Genomic DNA, 15,874 nt, shown 5'->3' with positions numbered 1-15,874 from the left:
TTATAGAAAATGTGCTCTCTTCAGGACACTGTTGTTCAGAGGAGCTAGCCAACAACACAACTAACACAATCACTTCAAACTGAATCTTGAAAGACCGCAAACTAGCTGCACTTCGTTTCGTTTTTACCTGTTTTCTATTGATAGTTCTTTGTATATATCCATACAAATGATGCTGATTCATGATTTTGATTGGCTGAGAAAAGCTGCCTGCCTGTCTACCCCGTCCCTACTCCCGACTCCCGACATGTTCATTACTATGGGACTGCTGGAGATAGAATTAGAATATTGAAACAATGTTACAAATGTCGGAGAGACAGAGACAGCAAGGTTTATACCAAACTCCGCTGTTGAAAACGAAATGTTAGCGTAAAATAAATGTCAGATAACGTCTAGATTCTTTTATAGATTGCCTTTTATAAATTGCCTGGCTGGGCTGATGTGACAGTGGATTGCGCAATCAGATGAAACAGAGTAAATAGGCATTTCAATGTCATAGATTTAGCCGGTGGTCATTTGTGGAATAGACACCGGCTGGAATGTGGTTTTAACCTATCAGCATTCAGGATTAGACCCACCCATTGTATAAATACAGATAAATAAATACTTAAAAATGAAATGGAAAGCATTTGAACCAAGTCTGTCACAAAGAGTGTAAGGGTCAAGTGTAAGACAGGCCTACACACAATCTATACATATGTGCCATTTGCTATTTAAGGGCAAAATATTTTTTTATTCCAGGCTTTCTCTAGAAATTCTGCAAATGGAAATACACAATGGACAAAAAAAAATCTGTTTCTCCCCATTGCTCAGAAATATAATGCCAGGGTATATCTGGTGTGCTTTCTTGAACAAGGACAAGCATATATCGTGGTAGAAAGGGAAATAGAGGATCAAATGTAATTCTCTATTTTTTCGAGGTCACAACAATTACTTAGTCTTTCCTCTTCTATTTCACCACAATACCGACCTGTTTCAATACCCAGAGGCAATATCCCTGATCTTACCTGTTTCAATACCCAGAGTCAATATCCCTGATCTTACCTGTTTCAATACCCAGAGGCAATATACCTGATCTTGCCTGTTTCAATACCCAGAGGCAATATCCCTGATCTTAACTGTGCACATAGCGATCTCTTGCTGTTAGGTAGGTTATACATAATATATTTCTCACTAACGAATTCACCCTTAATCAAACAAAAGGTTTATAAATTTGGGTTTATGATTAATCTCCTCCACCCATTTCTTTTCCCATATTGCATCATAAGTTGTTTTTTAATAGTGTCTATGTCTCCCTTAATTAGATTTTTGTACAACTCTCCACAGTCAGACTATTGGAAAAGGCCAGACATTTTAGTTGCCCAGGCTCCCCCTATGGAGAGATCCCATTGAAAAACTTTGCTGGCTATTATGGCAATTGACATATCCATGTAATGAATACTCAGGGAGAAAAAGGTGTAGATTCACACGCAGAGCGCAGCAGGTTTTTATTTAGCCTACACAGAAGGCAGGAATCGTGGTCAGATTCCGTTTCAAACAATTAAGTATATGTTTTCTAAATGCATACTGCCTCCAGCTCATTGCAAAGTGGTGTGTGACGTGCTGAAGCCTGCCTAGTTGCCGATGCACTTGACTGGCAAATAGGAAGTGCGCTTCAATGAATGAATGAATGACATTTTATTTTCGTGTCAAATTCTGTGATAATTCCTTCAGTGTTCTGTGCAGTGCGCACCACATAAAGACTGAAAAAGAAGTCAATACATAATAGTAAATAAGATTATCCAAGCAATAGTTATGTCCCTAGAGCAGTAAAAATAATTAGACCAAAAAATATTTTTAAGTGATAATGCCAGAGAAGCCAGTGTTTGGAGGATATATTGGCACGGGTTTTGTTAGGCCCGAGAAGAAGTCGAGGGCCGGCAAACCATGACAATATATCCTCCAAACACCGGCTTCGAGGGCATTCACTTTAATATAACGTGTTACCAACATATTCAAAAAATTATTTACATATTTTCATTATTAATTCTATTTCATCCTTCCCAAGATATAGTCCCGACGCAAATCTAGGGTTGCTACCCAAGCCGGCTGGTCGTTCGTTCTAACGGTTCGGTTGCTAAAGACGCGACCCAGTCGTTCAGTCTAAATCTTCCATTGCCGTACTGGCTGGCATGATCTTATCCCTTGCTTGCTAGCTAGCGAACTACGGCTAACTTAGAGTCATGTCAAACATTGCAGACAGAATAACAGCAAAGTAGCTGCATTTGCATTTGTTTAAGCTGTTTTCTAGTGACCTGTATTTGGATACATCCATAACAATGAGCTAATGATGCGCTATTTCGCCTGTTATAGAAAATGTGCTCTCTTCAGGACACTGTTGTTCAGAGGAGCTAGCCAACAACACAACTAACACAATCACTTCAAACTGAATCTTGAAAGACCGCAAACTAGCTGCACTTCGTTTCGTTTTTACCTGTTTTCTATTGATAGTTCTTTGTATATATCCATACAAATGATGCTGATTCATGATTTTGATTGGCTGAGAAAAGCTGCCTGCCTGTCTACCCCGTCCCTACTCCCGACTCCCGACATGTTCATTACTATGGGACTGCTGGAGATAGAATTAGAATATTGAAACAATGTTACAAATGTCGGAGAGACAGAGACAGCAAGGTTTATACCAAACTCCGCTGTTGAAAACGAAATGTTAGCGTAAAATAAATGTCAGATAACGTCTAGATTCTTTTATAGATTGCCTTTTATAAATTGCCTGGCTGGGCTGATGTGACAGTGGATTGCGCAATCAGATGAAACAGAGTAAATAGGCATTTCAATGTCATAGATTTAGCCGGTGGTCATTTGTGGAATAGACACCGGCTGGAATGTGGTTTTAACCTATCAGCATTCAGGATTAGACCCACCCATTGTATAAATACAGATAAATAAATACTTAAAAATGAAATGGAAGGCATTTGAACCAAGTCTGTCACAAAGAGTGTAAGGGTCAAGTGTAAGACAGGCCTACACACAATCTATACATATGTGCCATTTGCTATTTAAGGGCAAAATATTTTTTTATTCCAGGCTTTCTCTAGAAATTCTGCAAATGGAAATACACAATGGACAAAAAAAAATCTGTTTCTCCCCATTGCTCAGAAATATAATGCCAGGGTATATCTGGTGTGCTTTCTTGAACAAGGACAAGCATATATCGTGGTAGAAAGGGAAATAGAGGATCAAATGTAATTCTCTATTTTTTCGAGGTCACAACAATTACTTAGTCTTTCCTCTTCTATTTCACCACAATACCGACCTGTTTCAATACCCAGAGGCAATATCCCTGATCTTACCTGTTTCAATACCCAGAGTCAATATCCCTGATCTTACCTGTTTCAATACCCAGAGGCAATATACCTGATCTTGCCTGTTTCAATACCCAGAGGCAATATCCCTGATCTTAACTGTGCACATAGCGATCTCTTGCTGTTAGGTAGGTTATACATAATATATTTCTCACTAACGAATTCACCCTTAATCAAACAAAAGGTTTATAAATTTGGGTTTATGATTAATCTCCTCCACCCATTTCTTTTCCCATATTGCATCATAAGTTGTTTTTTAATAGTGTCTATGTCTCCCTTAATTAGATTTTTGTACAACTCTCCACAGTCAGACTATTGGAAAAGGCCAGACATTTTAGTTGCCCAGGCTCCCCCTATGGAGAGATCCCATTGAAAAACTTTGCTGGCTATTATGGCAATTGACATATCCATGTAATGAATACTCAGGGAGAAAAAGGTGTAGATTCACACGCAGAGCGCAGCAGGTTTTTATTTAGCCTACACAGAAGGCAGGAATCGTGGTCACATGCAGGCAATGGTCATACACAGGTAGGCAAACAGGCAGGTGAATCAAAACTAGGACTGAAGGCTATAACTGGTTCTCACAAACGAGCTAGGAAAATGCTTAATAGAGTCAAAACGAACAATACCTCACAAAGGCACAAACAGAATGAACTGAACTAAATAAGGAGCTGGTGAGACCAGGTGAGTAACTAACAGGTGAAATCAATGGACAAAAATGAAAGACAGGGCTACATTCAAGAACACTATGAAACAGCACACAAGGTTTACTAAGAAAATAAATACAGAACCTTACAATCCAAAAGTGTATTCCAAGGTCTCACCATACACACCTTCCATCTCACCTTACAGGGTTCCCAGCACATGTCCCCAGTTATTGCCAGTATAGGTGCAAACTTGTGGACACCTAAAAAGTAACGTACTGCTCTGTTATGGACATGTTTGTTTTTGAGATACTTCTTAGCACCCCACACTCCTGCTGAATAGTCCAGAACAGGACACACGTCTGATGCAGTTTGGAATAAGTAGAATAACCAATATCTTTGAGTGTTTTTGATTTTCCTAGAACTTCCCCAAGAGCTCTACTTGCTGAGTCGGCCAGGGCAGATGTGCCGTATAGAAAGGTCATGTGTTCATCAATAAAAAACTGTTGAGAAATAAAAATAGTAGCTCTTTTTTAAAGCGTGTTTCACTCTAGCAGCAACCAACAGCTGTTTGATGAGCTGAAGCAGCTGCTCTAGTGCTACATTGACTGGTATTTAAATAAATGAAAAGGCCAAAATGCATTATTTCGCAATGGGATTATCATTTTCTGGGGACAATTGGCTGGCGGCAATTTTTTAAATCGGCTTTTCATTTTTTTTTATCAGCTTTTGGCTGTTATCGGCTAAAGGAAACCCTGGTGTTGGGGGTTGTGAACGTGCCTGCATGTGTGTGTGCATCTGTGTGTTTTCCAACCCTCAATGTCACAGGCATTTGTCTGAAACCAGGCCAAATTCTTTAAATTGGACATTTGTGTGTCCCAGTTTGTCAGCCATCAAACCTCTAGTCCACTCCCTTTCAATCACCTCACCACTGAACGGGGGCTAAGTGTCTATTTTAGCCTCCAAGTATCAGTCAGAAGCACTAGCTAGTAGAAGCACTCTTACAGCTAACTCCTGGCTAGGTTAGGCAAGGCTATGCTCCTAATGGGATTAAACAGGTAGAGCTAATTGCTAGCTGTTTTATCATATGGCAGGTTAATTAGCATTCCAGTTCCCTCTACTCCTCGTGCCCTGTGGCTGTTAGCAGCATCACTCTTTTGATCAACTCTACACTGACGTGTAGTCGCCAGCAGCCATTTTGTAAAGCTCCCACTATGAATAGTGCTTACAGAGGGGTTCACAATGAACTACCTAAGCTAAATGCAGCAGCTATGTAAATGCAGCTTGCAGAGCTTTTCAGTTTGAGGCTACTTAAACATGAACAGTTGCGTTTGTTTATATACAGTTAACCAGCCCACATTTCTTCATATTAACTCTGTTTAAACACGAGGCTATGCCAGTGTAAAAGTTGTTGCAACTATTTTATAAAGCAGTGTTACTCATTGAGCTTGTGTTTGTTTATATACAGTTAACCAGCCCACATTTCTTCATATTAACTCTGTTTAAACATGACGCTATTTCAGTGCAAAAGTTGTTGCAGCTATTTTATAAAGCAGTCTTACTCGTTGAGCTCTTCTGCATGTTTCCCATTGCCAGGACTTCATAGAGCCCTCCGTGTCACTGCAGGAGGAAACTGGCTGTACTGGAGACGGGGGGAGGAACATTTTGGATCTGGACGTCCCTGATCTGGAGAAAGCTGGAGCCACTGAGAAGACCACTGCCATCTCTGTGAAGAGTGGAGTGTGAGTATCAATCAGGTGACCAAGGTTGAAGTCAATTCAGGAAGTAAATTGAAATTATGTTTACTTCCTGAATTTAAATCGAATTGACCCCAATCCTGCAGAAGACCAGTTAATAACATCAATAACATCTCAATAGATGTGCAGCCCAACAATCTAAAGTTCACATAGTTTCATATGATTTTGTCATTCACTACTCACTGTGCTCTGTGGTGCTGATGGTCTCTGGGCTTTGGTGGGTTTCAGATGGGTGGCGTATAGCGAGCGATGCTTCGGCGGAGAGCAGTGCATACTGGAGAAAGGCAAACATCCTGCCACTCTGCACTGGGGTGGCAACTATGGAGCAGCTAAGTCTATCAGACCCATACGATTGGTGAGCTCTGTTTCATAACATATTAGAGGAATAGATCTACATATTTGTATTTGTACAAATAAGAGTGTCATAAGAGTGTCAAAGGAGTGACATATGCGGATGATATCCCTCCTATGTCTCTCCAATGTAGCTCTAGGGCACAATGAAAAATATACACTGAGTGTACAAAACATTAGGGACACCCTCCTAATATTGAGTTGCACCCCTTTTTGCTCTCAGAACAGCCTCAATTCGTCGGGGCATGGACTCTACAAGGTGTCAAAAGCATTTCCATAGGGATGCTGGCTCATGTTGACTTCAATGCTTCCCACAGTTGTGTCAAGTTGGCTGGATGTCCTTTAGGTGGTGGACCATTCTTGATACACACGGGAAACTGTTTAGCATGAAAAACCCAGCAGCGTTGCAGTTCTTGACACACTCAAACCAGTGCGCCTGGCACGTACTACCATACCCCATTCTAAGGCACTTCAATATTTTGTCCTGCCCGTTCACCCTCTGAATGGCGCACATACACAATCCATGTCTCAATTGTCTCGAGGCTTAAAAATCCCTCCCCTTCATCTACACTGATTTGAAGTGGATTGAAGGTGACATCAATACGGGATCATAGCTTTCACCTGGTCAGTCTATGTCATGTAAAGTGCAGGTGTACCTGATGCTTTGTACATTCAGTGTATGCTATAGATGTTGGGAAATATGACTTGGGAAATATGTCAAGAAGTCTTTTTTTTTTATTGCAGGAACTTTGTGGCACCGGAGAACCAAAGGTCTTGGTATGTATATGGAATTCCTCCACATTATTTTCACCTGTCAAAAGACTAGTGAAAAGGGCCATTTTTTTGTAATTAGTTTCAGCTGTGAAGTGTGTACTGAGTTGTGCTTTTGTGTCTCCAGCTGCGGGCCTACAGCCAGCCCCAATACGGGGGAGTGAGTGAGGAGTACGAGGGGGAGGCAGGACACTGTGGATCTCCCTCCCCCATGTCCTTCAGAGTCATCAGGGGAAAGTGAGTACTAGAAGACTACATACCATTGTACTATTGGATCTGTACTGATCTTAGAGGTGGAGTTATGTCCCCTCTTACTATGTAAAACACTTTGAGCAGTGTACAAGTGCTATATAAATCCAAAAAAGTATTATTATGGGTCAATGCAAATTTGAACTTCACAATTTCCCTTATAGGTTGTTGCTTATTAAGGCTTGTCAGTAGCCTAATGTAGGCATGCCACAATGTATATTTCACTGTAGTTGCCATAGGAGGCAGAGAACATGTGTCTGTGGCGCTTATTTATGTCTAAATCACACTTACTGCTCTTTCTGCCCCTTTCCAGCTGGCTGCTCTTTGATGAGGATGGTTACTGTGGAAACCAGTATGTCCTGGGAGAGGGTCTTTATCCTGACCTCATTTCCTGTGGCTGTGTGGACACTTCTGTCAAATCACTAAGGCCCATTCCCTATGTGAGTGTACCTGGCATGACCTCAGCCCATTTACTGCTATCTTTAGGTAGCACAACAAGCTAGATGAAACACGTGAGCACACATGCAATTTAACCATATTATATACCATGATAAATAGATTAAGGTAGATTCCGTTCATCTGCCATTGCAGTTCATTGCAGTGCCATTAACGACAACCTATTCCCCATAATGCACTACCTTTGACCAGAGACAAGTCTTAGTACTGCTGGCCAAAAGCAGTGGACTGCTTTACGAATATACGTTTTTTTTGGTATTTTGCCCTAATATAGTTCAATACAGGCACTTTGAAAAAGGATAGAACATACGTACAGTACATCCATTGGCGTTCTCATCTAAGATGGCTGCTCTCCCTTCCTGTAGAGTTTCTCCGACCCGTCCATCAGCCTGTTTTCCCTGGATTACTTAGAGGGCCTGAAGATGGTTGCCGTAACACCCACAGAGCACATGAAGGACTTCTTCACTCAGTCTCTGCGGGTTGACAGTGGACTGTGAGTAGAGAGAGAGCCTGCCATCTCCTATGTCACTAAACAGCAAACATTACTGCCAGACACTATACAGTACATAGAGAAGGAACACAGTTTCTTTGGCCTGAGACCTGTGTCATGTTCAGTAAGAAAACAAGTGAAACAGGGAGGTACTACCCAAACTTGTTTCAAGACGTTTCTCTACGTTGTGCACTAATGAATGTGTGTGTCTTTGGCAGGTGGGTGGTGTATGAATACAGTCACTATAAGGGCCGTCAGATGCTGCTGCAGCCAGGGGAGCTTCCTGTGTGGGGAGAGCACAGTGGCTGGGACACCATTGCCTCCTTACGGCCCCTCAAACAGGTACAATACACACACACACACACACAAAACTGACATTTGAGTCGCTCTCATCAAAGTGTCCTTTGTTACTGCATAAGATTCAACTGACTAGTTTAAGCCGGGTGTACACTACACGATTTTGGCCCCGATTTAGCTGTCCCAGACAGGTTTTTGAGATCAGAAACAAAATCCCCATGTCGTTGTCTACTCGGGGCGCACGGCCGTCACCGGCGCTCATTTAATGTGAGCGGGTCAAAGACGCAATCTTAGGGCTATCGATCTCGTCTTTGAGCAGTCCCAGACGTCCCGATATTACGTCCCTGCAATGCTCTTGCTGTGTGAGATGTGCAACGGCAAGTTTTGAGAATGCCAGAGAAGGCAATGAGATGATGTTGTTTCGCATCACCCAGAATGTGTAGACTCTGGAGCACTAGCAATGACTACTACTAGTATGTGTTTGTATTTGCCTTTAACCAAAGCAAAGTGTCAAATCGTAACAACTCTGATGTTCACAAGCGATGTTATTCAATTCAAAATGTTGGCTAGATATTTCAACTCTGTATGGCAAGTGTGAATATCTGACTGAATATTTATGAGGCTTCTTTGAGCCACAGCTCGTAGCTACGTTAAATCTAATCACATTGTTTTAGCGAGACAGAGAATCCTCATGACCAAGTGAAAAGTCTTGTAGTGTGTGACCCCGTCTGTGCCACATCGTTTTGTGTGTGACCCCGTCTGTGCCACATCGTTTAGTGTGTGACCCTGTCTGTGCCACATCGTTTAGTGTGTGACCCCGTCTGTGCCACATCGTTTTGTGTGTAACCCCGTCTGTGCCACATCGTTTTGTGTGTGACCCTGTCTGTGCCACATCGTTTTGTGTGTGACCCTGTCTGTGCCACATCGTTTAGTGTGTGACCCCGTCTGTGCCACATCGTTTAGTGTGTGACCCCGTCTGTGCCACATCGTTTAGTGTGTGACCCCGTCTGTGCCACATCGTTTAGTGTGTGACCCTGTCTGTGCCACATCGTTTAGTGTGTGACCCCGTCTGTGCCACATCGTTTAGTGTGTGACCCCGTCTGTGCCACATCGTTTAGTGTGTGACCCCGTCTGTGCCACATCGTTTAGTGTGTGACCCCGTCTGTGCCACATCGTTTAGTGTGTGACCCCATCTGTGCCACATCGTTTAGTGTGTGACCCCGTCTGTGCCACATCGTTTAGTGTGTGACCCTGTCTGTGCCACATCGTTTAGTGTGTGACCCCGTCTGTGCCACATCGTTTAGTGTGTGACCCCGTCTGTGCCACATCGTTTAGTGTGTGACCCCGTCTGTGCCACATCGTTTAGTGTGTGACCCTGTCTGTGCCACATCGTTTAGTGTGTGACCCTGTCTGTGCCACATCGTTTAGTGTGTGCACCACTATGTTGGCAACACAAAATAAACTACCTGCAAGACGGTTGTTTAATGTGAGATGCTCAGCGATGTTAGGATTTTGAAAGTCGTGTAGTGTCCAACCGGCTTTTCCTGTATGTTCACATTCCATTGTGGGTTATGCATGTGTCTGGTGGTTATGTAGTGTAAGTGTGTTAGGGGGTTGTGTGGCTGGCACAGTATTATTATTTTAGCTGTGTACGTGCATGCATGCGTGGGTGCGTGTTTTTAGAAGAGAGAGAGTATTGAACTCTTCTGCATATATGGTTGTTGTTGAATTCTAGCATGCAGTCAACACACAGAAGCTCCATGCTTGGGACTTTGAGCCTGAAGCCTGCTGGGTCCTGATAAAACCCACTTCCCCGAAAGTTATTTATACCCTGTGAGAGACAGACAAGGCTTAGCACTGACGTGTGTGTGTGCGTGTGCGTGCGTGTGGCGGAGCGCTACTCTCAACCTATTTGTTGACAAGACAGACAGGATGTGAAAGGGGTCGTGGTGATTTAAACCCGTTTCTCACTCAAGCTGATTTGACTGAAGCCATATGCAGCTATATAAGTTCTTCCACTTGCACATATTCCATGATGTGGCATGGGTCACGTTTCCCATTGACCTCTATGAGTGCATCACTCTCGTCTGTGCAGTATAACATGATACTAATGTTTCTGTTTCAAAATAGCTCGGTATACGGTATGACCGCCCAAGCCTAGTGCTATGTTACTGATGATTCAGTACCACAGTGCCTACAGAAAGTATTCATACCTCTTGACTTATTCCACATTTTGTTGTGTTACAGCCTGAATTCAAAATGTATTAAATAGATGTTTTTCGCACCCATCTACACACGATACCCCATAATGGCAAAGTGAAAACATGTTTTTAGATTTTTTTGCAAATGTATTGAAAATGCAATACAGAAATATCTAATTTACGTAAGTTTTCACACCCCCTGAGTCAACACGTTATAATCCCCTTTGGGAGTGATTACAGCTGTGAGTCTTTCTGGGTAAGTATCTTAATTTAGAGCTTTGCACACCTGTATTGTACAATATTTGCACATTATTATTTTTTTAATTCTTCAAGCTCAGTCAAGTTGGTGGTTAATCATTGCTAGACAGTCATTTTCAAGTCTTGCCATAGATTTCCAATTGGATTTTAAATCAAAACTATAACTAAGCCACTCAGGAACATTCAATGTCATCTTGGTAAACGACTCCAGTGTATTAAAATAAACTGAATGGAGCTAAGCACAGGCCTTGTTTTTTTGGTTATTGTCCTGCTGAAAGGGGAATTAATCTCCCAGTGTCTGGTGGAAAGAAGACTGAACCAGGTTTTCCTCTAGGATTTTGCCAGTGCTTAGCTCCATTCCATTTCTTTTTATCCTGAAAAACTCCCCAGTCCTTAGCGATTACAAGCAAACTCATAACATGATGCAGCCACATCAATGCTTGAAAATATGGAGAGTGGTACTCAGTAATATGTTGTATTGGATTTTCCCCAAACATAACACTTTGTATTCAGGGCAAAAAGTGAATTCCTATACCACATTTTTTGCAGTATTACTTAAGTGACTTGTTGCAAACAGGATGCATGTTTTGGAATATTTTGATTCTGTACAGGCTTCCTTCTTTTCACTCTGTCAATTAGGTTAGTATTGTGGAGTAACTACAATGTTAATCCATCTTCATCTCCTATTACAGCCATTAAACTCTAACTGTTTTAAAGTCACAATTGGCCTATGGTGAAATCCCTGTTTCCTTCCTCTCCGACAACTGAGTTAGGAAGGACGCCTGTATCTTTGTGGTGACTGAGTGTATATGATACACCATCCAACGTGTAATTAATGACTTCACCATGCTCAAAGCGACAGTCAATTTCTGCTTTTTTTTTTTTACCTATCTACAAATAGTTGCCCTTCTTTGCGAGGCATGGGAAAACCTCCCTGGTCTGTGGTTGAATCTGTGTTTGAAATTCACAGCTCGACTGAGGGACCTTACAGATAATGTATGTGTGTATCAAGGCACAAAGCGATACCCAAATGCAGACACAGGAGGCAGATGGTTGGAGTCTTACAATGTTTATTAATCCAAAGAGGTAGGCAAGAGAATGATTGTGGACATGGAAAAAGGTCAAAACCAAATCAGAGTCCAGGAGGTACAGAGTGGCAGACAGGCTCGTGGTCAAGGTAGGCAGAAGGGTCAGGCAGGCAGGTACAAAGTCCAGAAACAGGCAAGGGTCAAAACCGGGAGGACTAGAAAAAGGAGAATGCAAAAAGCAGGAGAATGGGAAAACCGCTGGTTGACCTGGAAACATACAAGACGAACTGGCGCAGAGAGACAGGAAACACAGGGATAAATACACTGGGGAAAACAAGTGACACCTGGAGGGAGTGGAGACAATAATGAGGACAGGTGAAACTGATCAGGGTGTGACGGTGTGGGGTACAGAAATGACTGATGTCATCATTCAAAAATTACGTTAAACACTATCATTGCACACAGAGTGAGTCTATGCAACTTATTATCTGACTTAAGCAAATTTTTACTCCTGAACTTATTTAGGCTTGACATAACAAAGGGGTTGAATACGTATTGACTCAAGACATTTCAGCTTTTTGTTTTTAATTAATTTGTAAAAATGTCTAAAAACATAGTTCCTCTTTGACATTATGGGGTATTTTGAGTAGGCCAGTGACAAAATCTCAATGTAATACATTTTAAATTCAGCCTGTAGGACAACAAAGTGTGGAAAAAGTCATGGGTGTGTGTCACGGCTGTTTAAAGAAGAGGACCAAGATGCAGCGTGGTGTGTGTACATTTTCTTTTATTTAATAAAAATGACGCCGAACAAAACAATAAACACTACAAAAACAAACCGTGAAGCTAAAGGCTATGTGCCTTAAACAAAGTCAATTTCCCACAAAGACAGGTGGAAAAAGGCCTACCTAAGTATGGTTCTCAATCAGAGACAACGATAGACAGCTGCCTCTGATTGAGAACCACACCCGGCCAAACACAAAGAAATAGAAAACATAGAAATAAAGAAACTAGAATGCCCACCCTAGTCACACCCTGGCCTAACAAAAATAGAGAATAAAAGCCTCTCTATGGCCAGAGCATGACAGTGTGAATACTTTCTGAAAGCACTAGAGTTAGAGTTCTAGACTGGCTTACGTTAGCCTGACGTGTTATATAGCAGGGTTTCTTACATTACTCAACCCTTAGAGAAACTACCAGATAGTAGGATAGCCCCTGTAATTATTTAATTGTTGCAAAAGTATGTATTGTGAGCGAAAATATAAACGCAACATTCAACAATTTCATTGATTTTACTGAGTTGCAGTTCATATGAGGAAATTCATTAGGCCCTAATCTATACATTTCACACAACTAGGAATGCAGATATGCATCTGTTGGTCAAAGATACCTTTAAAAACAATGGGCCTCACAATGGACCTCAGGATCGGTATTTTTGTGCATTCAAATTGCACAAAAATGGGGGGGCACACAATGCAAATAGTCCGGGTAGCCATTTGATTACCTGTTCAGGAGTCTTATGGCTTGGGGGTAAAAACTTTTGAGAAGTCTTTATGTCCTAGATCTGGCACTCCGGTACCGCTTGCTTTGCGGTAGTAGAGAGAACAGTCTATGACTGGGGTGGCTGGGGTCTTTAACAATTTTTATGGCCTTCCTCTGACACCGCCTGGTGTAGAGGTCCTGGATGGCAGGCAGCTTAGCCCCAGTGATGTACTGGGCCGTACGCACTACCCTCTGTAGTGCCTTGCGGTCGGAGGCCGAGCAATTGCCATACCAGGCAGTGATGCAACCAGTCAGGATGCTCTCGATGTTGCAGCTGTAGAACCTTTTGAGGATCTCAGGACCCATGCCAAATCTTTTTAGTTTCCTGAGGGGGAATAGGCTTTGTCATGCCCTCTTCACGACTGTCTTGGTGTGTTTGGACCATTCTAGTTTGTTGGTGATGTGGACACCAAGGAACTTGAAGCTCTCAACCTGCTCCACTACAGCCCCATAAATGAAAATGGGGACGTACTCGGTCATCCTTTTCCTGTAGTCCACAATCATCTCCTTAGTCTTGGTTACGTTGAGGGATAGGTTGTTTTTCTGGCACCACCCGGCCAGGTCTCTGACCTCCTCCCTATAGGCTGTCTCGTCGTTGTCGGTGATCAGGCCCACCACTGTTGTGTCGTCTGCAAACTTAATGATGGTGCTGCCCGGCCATGCAGTCGTGGGTGAACAGGGAGTACAGGAGGGGACTGAGCACGCACCCCTGAGGGGCTCCAGTGTTGAGGATCAGCGTGGCAGATGTGTTGCTTCCTACCCTCACCACCTGGGGGCGGCCCGTTAGGAAGTCCAGGATCCAGTTGCAGAGGGAGGTGTTTAGTCCCAGGATCTTTAGCTTAGTGATGAGCTTTAAGGGTACTATGGTGTTGAACACTGAGCTGTAGTCAATGAATAGCATTCTCACATAAGTGTTCCTTTTGTCCAGGTGTGAAAAGTCAGTGTGGAGTGCAATAGAGATTGCATCATCTGTGGATCTGTTTGGGCGGTATGCAAATTGGAGTGGGTCTAGGGTTTCTCAGATAATGGTGTTGATGTTAGCCATTACCAGTCTTTCAAAGCACTTTATGACTACGGACGTGACTGCTATGGGTCGGTAGTCATTTAGGCAGGTTGACTTTGTGTTCTTGGGCACAGGGACTATGATTGTCTGCTTGAGACATGTTGGTATTACAGACTCAATCAGGGATATGTTGAAAATGTCAGTGAAGACACCTGCCAGTCAGAGCACACGTCCTGGTAATCCGTCTGGCCCCGCTGCCTTGTGTATGTTGACCTGTGTAAAGGTCTTACTCACGTCGGCTACCGAGAGCGTGATCACACCGTCGCCCGGAACAGCTGATGCTCTCATGCATGCCTCAGTGTTGCTTGCCTCGAATCGAGCATAGAAGTGATTTAGCTCGTCTGGTAGGCTCGTGTCACTAGGCAGCTCGCGGCTGTGCTTCCCTTTGTAGTCTGTAATAGTTTGCAAACCCTACCATATAAGACGAGCGTCGGAGCCGGTGTAGTATGATTCAATCTTAGCTCTGTATTGCCACTTTGCCTGTTGGATGGTTTGTCGCAGGGCATAGCAGGATTTCTTGTAAGCTTCCGGGTTAGAGTCCTGCACCTTGAAAGCGGCAGCTCTGCCCTTTAGCTCAGTGCGAATGTTGCCTGTAATCCATGGCTTCTGGTTGGGGTATGTACGTACAGTCACTGTGGGGACAACACCTTGGCAAAAGAGAAATGCTCACTAACAGGGATGTAAACAAATTTGTAAACAAATAGTTTTTTTGTGCGTATGGAACATTTCTGGGATCTTTTATTTCAGCTCATGCAACATGAGACCACACTTTACATGTTGCATTCATATTTTTGTTCAGTGCAATTGGAGTACAATACAACTGGTTAACACTGCACACCCGATATTCTGTAACCACCTATGTTATTTTAAGTTAGTTAAATGTTTTTCCCTTTTGTGAAAAATGTATTTTCCCTGCAGCAATGTCTAAGGTCTATATAAAGTTCTGTGAAAGTTGATGACCCTCATTCAGTCTGTACTGTGTGTGGTCTCCCTCCAGCCCCGGCTGTATGTACAGGTAAGGAGCCGTGCTCTGGGTTCAGTGCTGACCTCTGAGAGTGTCCAGGACGACTTGTCCCTGGCCAGAGTGTCCCTGTCCCCGGCCTGCTCTCTGGACACCCAGCTCTGGCTCTTCACCGGAGGGCTGCTCTGCTGCAAGGTATGTGTGTGTGTGCTCAAGTTTTGTCAACCTTTAAGCAAAACTAACATGGGAATATTCAAATAAAAGTGAAATCAGTCATCTACAATATGGATCGACTGTTTCCCCCAAGCTGAGGTCTGCAGCCAGCCAGTGATCACTCCACAGTTTGTCATGGTGTCTCCCAACTGTACATTAGCTGCTGCTAATTATAGTAATTAAGTGGGTGGTTACATTTGTCATATTTCACACATGTACAAGCGCATGTGTGAA

At 42.9% G+C, this 15,874-nt stretch overlaps 1 protein-coding gene across 2 annotated transcripts in view; it reads left to right on the top strand.

The window, feature by feature from the left end:
* LOC139531257 (uncharacterized) overlaps window positions 1–15,874 on the top strand; it is an 84,509-nt gene that overhangs the window by 66,894 nt on the left and 1,741 nt on the right. Inside the window, exons 13-20 of one of the 2 annotated variants that reach the window (XM_071327801.1) lie at window positions 5,630–5,745; window positions 5,989–6,115; window positions 6,856–6,888; window positions 7,010–7,119; window positions 7,445–7,571; window positions 7,953–8,080; window positions 8,296–8,419; window positions 15,464–15,622. In XM_071327801.1, the coding sequence (XP_071183902.1) occupies window positions 5,630–5,745; window positions 5,989–6,115; window positions 6,856–6,888; window positions 7,010–7,119; window positions 7,445–7,571; window positions 7,953–8,080; window positions 8,296–8,419; window positions 15,464–15,622 (924 nt within the window). Of the gene's footprint in view, window positions 1–5,599; window positions 5,746–5,988; window positions 6,116–6,855; window positions 6,889–7,009; window positions 7,120–7,444; window positions 7,572–7,952; window positions 8,081–8,295; window positions 8,420–15,463; window positions 15,623–15,874 lie in introns of both variants that reach the window. The other variant, XM_071327800.1, reaches the window with a different exon arrangement.

Source organism: Salvelinus alpinus, chromosome 1 (genome assembly GCF_045679555.1).
Source record: "Salvelinus alpinus chromosome 1, SLU_Salpinus.1, whole genome shotgun sequence".
Taxonomy (NCBI): Eukaryota; Metazoa; Chordata; class Actinopteri; order Salmoniformes; family Salmonidae; genus Salvelinus; species Salvelinus alpinus.
The sequence above is the reverse complement of the archived record's forward strand: the minus strand, read 5'-3'. Positions and strand labels throughout refer to the sequence as shown.